The 6,796-nt window shown below is 45.2% G+C and overlaps 1 protein-coding gene across 1 annotated transcript; it reads left to right on the top strand.

Moving 5' to 3' along the window:
• Positions 1-5,249: 5,249 nt before the first annotated feature.
• On the top strand, positions 5,250-6,281 carry sox1a (SRY-box transcription factor 1a; the record flags this gene model as incomplete). The annotated part of the gene is made up of 1 exon (XM_083638872.1): positions 5,250-6,281. The coding sequence occupies one exon, from the start codon at positions 5,250-5,252 to the stop codon at positions 6,279-6,281; it is 1,032 nt and encodes a 343-aa protein (XP_083494998.1).
• Positions 6,282-6,796: the final 515 nt, after the last annotated feature.

Genomic DNA, 6,796 nt, shown 5'->3' with positions numbered 1-6,796 from the left:
GGTTCTGCATGAGCGTCACTGCCCCCAGAAAGCAGGCCCACCCACAACACTCATGAGTGGTTCTCCGATGCAAGGCTTCCAACAGCACCACCTAGCGTTATGAAAAGATTTAAATAGTAATATTCTCAGTCTTACAGTAGTGAAACGGATTAAGACTGAGGGCTGAGTCTAGGCTGCGGCTAGCAAGGAGACTCCAATAGATTAGGAGGGAAGCACCATGCAGGGCTGATTCATCTATTCATAGTATAGGAACCGTTCTGCCCCCCTGTTAGGAATACAATGAGAAGAGTGAGGGTTAGAGAAAGACATTCATCTCAGTAACACAGGTGAGTTCTGGTGATCAGGGAGCAGAGTCAGCAGATCTGCGTCAGGGGGCTCATTCTATCGGAAACAGACGGTGACAGTGCTGTGTCTCTATACCTCTTACTCAAACTTAACCTGAGGTGGGGGGGGGGCAAAAGTGTTTCTCCCACAGAGGAAACCAATGAGCTTATAGTCTTTGCTGTAGGTGTATGTGTGTGTGCATGCGCTTGTGTGTGTGTGCCTGTTGGGGGGGGGGGGGGGGCTGTCAGAACCATATGCTGGCAAGCTGTGCTCTCAACGAGGGGTGCGGGGACCACCAAGGGTCGTTGAGGGGGTTTCCAGGGGTCCCCAGCAAATTGATGAATTGTTAAATTTCACAATTATTCCGTTTACAAAAAGTCAATAATGACTGTTTTGATCATAATTTCACTGTTATCTCTCTACAATATTATTAATATTGTAATATATAATTATGCAATATATAATATATCATTCTGGACAAAATCATTTCTAAGAATAAAAATATTCTCAGATTTGAGTCTGAGAGACAAAATGTCATCAATTTCAGTGTGGGGTCCATGGCTCTGATGTGGACTAAATTAGGGATGATTGATATGAAAAAGGTTGAGAAATCACTGGCCTAAATGAAATGTGACTGGACTCTGAAAGTCTGAATACTCTGTGGGCTTTACAGTCAATTGTGAAATGTTTCATGATTTGACTGTAGACCTGTGAAACATGCATGGAAACAAAGTATGTCCACATTGTCCAGAGTAAAGCAGCCTCCAAAGTCAACCTCTCTTTCTCCCTTTCTTTCGGTCTTCTTCTGTTCCAGGATCAGTAATGAGAGTCAGTATCCAGGAGGGGGGAGGAGAGAGGTCGGGGTGGGGGGGGGGGGGGGTGGTGGTGGTGGTGGGGGGGGGGGGGGGGGTACAGGGTTGGACGCAGACGGGGCTCCCCGCCAAGCCCCGCCCCTCCTCCCAGAATGCGGCACAGCTGCCTTTCAGAGCCCACCGCTCCAGCCCATTCATCCCGGAGAGCCAAACAAAAAAAGTGGCTATTTATTATAATACTTGTTTTGTATTGTTCCGTTCCACACAAAAGACGCTTCATTATGTTAGGAGCAAACCCCTTTCGCCGAGAGAAACAATAACTTGGAATTGTCTTTTTTAGAGTGTATAATAAATGTCATTTCTTCTTGTCTCTCCCCCTCAGTGTGTGTTGAGTGTGGGTTTGGGCACCGGGCATGGATGGCCTTGGCACTCGAGCGGCCAGATTTGAGTGGGAGTAGCGGTCTTACATGAAGCTTTGGAGGGTTTAGGACGGCTTTAGGAATATGGAGGGAGAAATTCTGCCCGCATGGTCTGCAGTAGAGGGAGCGAGGGGAACATGCGTAAGTTTGCACAACTGAACTGAGACGATCATTGTGCGCAATAATGACCTTTTGATATATATTATAGATGCACCGCCGACCAATATCTCCTTATTTTGTGTAAGTGAAATTGCTGATGAAATGAGTATGAAACGTAATTGTCTGCATAGCCTAGGCTATCTATGCGCAATGGCTGCGTAATAAATCAGTCGCTAAGGGCTTTATCTTTTGGCAACCTTTATTTTGGAATGCCTTGCTCTGTTGTGTATAATCAGTGCAGATACAGTGCTCCATGCTGTGGTTTTATTTTTGGAGAGGTGCGCCGCGCTTGGGCTTGGCTGCAGAGCGCGCCGTGATCAGATCGTCTCACAGTATAGGCTACCAGTTGCTCTCAGTCTCTACCGATCACCGAGGCACTTTGTTTCTCTGACAGAGAAAGTCTCTGATGGATATGTATTACTCAGTTGGAAGTGAACGGCCGTCATACTTGTAAACTATCACACTTTTTGCCATGCAATGCAATAGGCCTATAGCCTAATTTTGTTTAAAATGTTCATCCAGATTAAAACCTTGCAATTTTTTTTTTTTTTTTTTTTTTTTTTTAAGTGGCTGTCAATGGGTTACATGACGCTCGGTCAGTGCATCATTGTGCATGGTTTTCACTTCATGGTGGGGAAAGGTGTGCGTGCGTGTGTGTGCGCGCGCATGTTGCGGCAGCCTAGGGTAGCCTGATCAACAGATTGTACGTTGGAGCTCGCGTTGGATCTCTGAAACAGGTGTTTTCTCTCATATGGTCAAATAGGCCTATAATGTGACCTTTTGCAGTTTATACACCCCCACCCCTTCTGCACGCACGTGGTGGTGGTAACCTAATTGTGTTATGAGTTTAGGAGAAAACATTAGACCGTGGAGATACAATTGGCTGACTTTTGGGGTTGATGGTTATAGGATGAATAATGCAGTTTCGATGATTATAACGGCTTATAATATTTGAAACAGGTAGGGCTAGCTGAACAAACCCCATCACTGCAGCATGAAAACCTGCGGACTGAAACGCTGCAGGCATGGCTTGCATTTGCATGAGTTTATTCATAACCTTTCTTTGTTAGACAAACTTTGATTTGAACAACAACACGCACAGTCTAACCATTGCTCTTGTTTTCAATGGGGGCTGAATAACCGCCGTGACCCCTGCCCCCCGCCGTCAACCGCTGCAGCAGCGCGCACGGGCACGCCAGTTGCAGAGGGCGCACAAAGAAACGGGGAGGACAAAACGGGGAGGACAGGGCTGTAAAAAGAGACGCGGCTGATGGGGAATGACAGCGAGAGTAAATACGGGCCACCAGGGCCCCAGTGTCACTGAAGGCTAATCCCTCAACACGGCCACTCAGAGTTCAACAACACACTCAATAATAATAATAATAATAACTGCCACAATTATAGCCCTATACATAGTGTTGAGAATTATTATTATTATTGTTGTTGTTATTCTTATTATATATTATGAGGTTTTATTATTTGCTGTTTTTATTCGGGTCCAGTCTTTAGGCTGCACCATTGTGTGTTTTTTCTTTTTAATCGGCTGACATTCGACGTGTGCAGGTTGTTTGAGGCTGGACGCAGCGTGCACGATGCATTGTGGTAGTTAAACAATTGTTTGGTTTAAATTAGAAATAGGATATTTATCTTAATCTGTGAAAACGATGTCAGTTTACATTTGTTTGTACAACATCTTAATTGCTGCCTTTTAATTGGTAAAAACGTTAGATTGTTTCATCTTTAGCTTGATTAGACTAAAGTGTATTATTATTATTATTATTATTATTATTATTATTATTATTATTATTATTATTATTATTATTATTATATTGTCACGATATATGGTGACAAGCTCGGATATTGTTACGGCAGGTATTGCGGCTTATTGGGTAAACAAGATAGTTTTGTTCGTTTTTTTCTGTAGCCTATTGGACAAAAATGTTAAAAGGCTCAATTTCCTGGGATGTGTGATATCCCGTCTCGGAATAGTTTCACAGGGCACATACTCCGCCCAGCTCGCCGGGTGTCATCCTCATAATGTGAGCTTCCTCGGGCCATAAGGCACATGGCCTGGCCTGGATCACTGGAAATGTTTATTGACCATTGTGAGATCCAGTTAAACCCTATTACCAAACGCGCACGGATCCGTCTGATGATCCCACAGGCCCTAAACTGAGCGCTATATCAGGCTAAGCTCTAATTAAAAAGTATGATAGAATGATTAAATCGTTAGTCTCGCCGCAGGGAAGGGGTATTTTGTTTTCCCTTTCAATTAGAGGTTGATTGGGCTTTTCAAGGGAGGTCAGCTGTGAAATTTTGATTATTTATGCGCGGACCGAAGATATTACACGGACCCTCCCTCATGATTTCGAAATGTTTGATTGGATATTATAACTACATGAACTGCATTAGAATGTTTACAAAAAACTACAACGCCAAACAAACACTTTGCATCTGGCCTTTCTTTCCATCCACATCCAGAAGAATTGATTCACCATCACCAGTAGACGGCGATAACGGCGCGTTGCCCCGGCAAAATTGCACATAAGAGATGCTCTGCAAAATTCAATTTAAGGTGGGATGTGCATCACGATGTTTTGATTTGAATTGGGCCAAAATGGAAGGAAAGCACAAATGAAAATAGAATTAGGCCTTGGTGAAATTTTTAAATTGGATTACAAAAGACGAGTGCATTTGTACACAGCATAATTTGCTGATTTACAAACTGCAGTAAGCAGCACCTACATCAGTTCACACACCTTTTTAGGAATAATTTGCCGTTTTTTGGCTACATTTGCATAGGTAATAATATTAAGTAGCTTAATCTCAAAATTGTATGAGGGTGATAGGGAATGTAAAAATCGATGATTTTCCAAAAACATAATTTAACATAGGCTAAAATAATTTGGTTTATGTTGGTGGATGTTTTACTTATGATCATCACCAATTGGGCCCAACTTCTCATCTTCACATCCTTGTTTAAAAGTATTTGCTAGTTATAGGCAACTTTTTATAGTCTATATTTTTACAAATGATCAATTTTTTAGTTTAAATCTTCAGTGTGTTTGGAGATTTCATATGCCTCGTGCTATTTGTGGGGGTGACCCTCCTTTCACCCCCCTAACCCCCCCCCCCCCCTCCACTGTGTTCTTCCTCTACGGTCTGAGTCACCTGACCAAGCGCCATGCAAATCACCCTGCTGCTAGAGCCTCATTGGCCGCTTGTGGCTCATTTAACCGCTGTCAGTGCGCATCATATGGCCGACGCTTGAACGAACTTCTCAACTCCGACAGGGAAAGTGGCTCAAATGCGCATTCTATCACAGTGGATGTGAACCAACCCCAGCGAAGAGAGGCTAAACTGACGCTGGAGAACATTTTATATTCCTTTTCGGATTATTTGTCATCTCACATTTGATTCATTGGGGGGACAGAATAGTCGCTTTGTAACTAGTCATCCTGTGCGCGCACCTGTCCTATCGTACCTCCAAATAGACTTTTTTCTCTGTTGGTGGCGAAGTTTGAAAACCAGGTGAATGTATAGCATGATGATGGAAACTGATCTCCATTCCCCTGGTCCCCAAACGAACACGACCACGGGGCAAACGGGGCCGAACGGCGGCTCAAAAGCGAATCAGGACCGGGTGAAGAGACCGATGAACGCGTTCATGGTGTGGTCCCGCGGGCAGCGGAGAAAGATGGCACAGGAGAACCCCAAAATGCACAACTCCGAGATCAGCAAGCGACTGGGCGCCGAGTGGAAGGTGATGTCCGAGGCTGAGAAGCGCCCTTTCATCGACGAGGCGAAACGGTTGCGAGCCATGCACATGAAGGAGCATCCGGATTACAAGTACCGGCCCAGACGGAAGACCAAGACGCTGCTGAAAAAGGACAAGTACTCCCTGGCCGGTGGACTGCTTTCTGGGCCCGGTGGGGGCGGTGGAGTGGGTCTAGGGATCGGTATGAGTTCATCCGGGGTCGGGCAGAGGTTAGAGAGCCCCGGGGGTCACGGGGGCTCCGCCGGCTCCAGCTACGCGCACATGAACGGCTGGGCGAATGGTGCGTACTCGGGCCAGGTGGCTGCAGCCGCGGCGGCCGCAGCGATGATGCAGGAAGCTCAGCTCGCTTACAGCCAGCACCCGGGCAGCGGGGCGCATCACCACCACCACTCCCACCACCACTCCCACAACCCGCAGCCCATGCACCGCTACGACATGACCGCCCTGCAGTATAGCCCCATCTCGAACTCTCAAGGCTACATGAGCGCCTCTCCGTCCGGGTATGGCGGGATCACCTACACACAGCACCAGGGCTCCGGCGTCTCCTCCTCGACCGCCATGGGGACGTTAGGGTCGCTGGTGAAGTCGGAGCCGAGTGTAAGCCCTCCCGTCAGCAGCACACACTCACGGGGTCCTTGCCCCGGAGACTTGAGAGAGATGATAAGCATGTATTTACCGACCGGAGAGCCGGGGGACCCGTCAGTGCAAAGTAGACTCCACGCCTTGCCGCAGCATTACCAGAGCGCCACGGCTGGAGTGAACGGGACGGTCCCTCTAACACACATTTAGAGCTTACTGAATAATTGAAAACTGCAAAGCAACACATAACCAAATATTTACCTCTTTTCTAAATTATCCCGGTCCCAGAACTATACCTGCATTTTGTACAGAATGTTTATGATATTGTAAATGAAGGGTAAATAGCATACAGCTGGCTTTTTTTCCAATAGCCAACAGTGGAATTACTATATAACGAAAATGATGTTTAATTATTGGTTATTGTGCTATAATTATTTTGTCCATTAGGACTTAACACAGTCTTAGTTCAGGGCTACGCCAAGTTCACAAGGACATTTGGTTAATTGTCTCATAATTTTGGGATTCTTGTAAGTTATTGAAAATGAGATAAGATGTGTCATAATCATAAAAAGTGCTTTAAAATATATATGAAAAAAAATCGCATTCCTTAAACATTTGTGTTCATTTGCAGAAGCCTGTGTCTTAATTCTCGAAATCATCTCTTTTTATTGTAAGAACATATAATTATTGTAAATTGTGAATAACTTTAATATTTCAAATGACGG

This window comes from Poromitra crassiceps (genome assembly GCF_964638095.1).
Source record: "Poromitra crassiceps genome assembly, chromosome: 6".
In the NCBI taxonomy this organism is placed as follows: Eukaryota; Metazoa; Chordata; class Actinopteri; order Beryciformes; family Melamphaidae; genus Poromitra; species Poromitra crassiceps.
The sequence above is the reverse complement of the archived record's forward strand: the minus strand, read 5'-3'. Positions and strand labels throughout refer to the sequence as shown.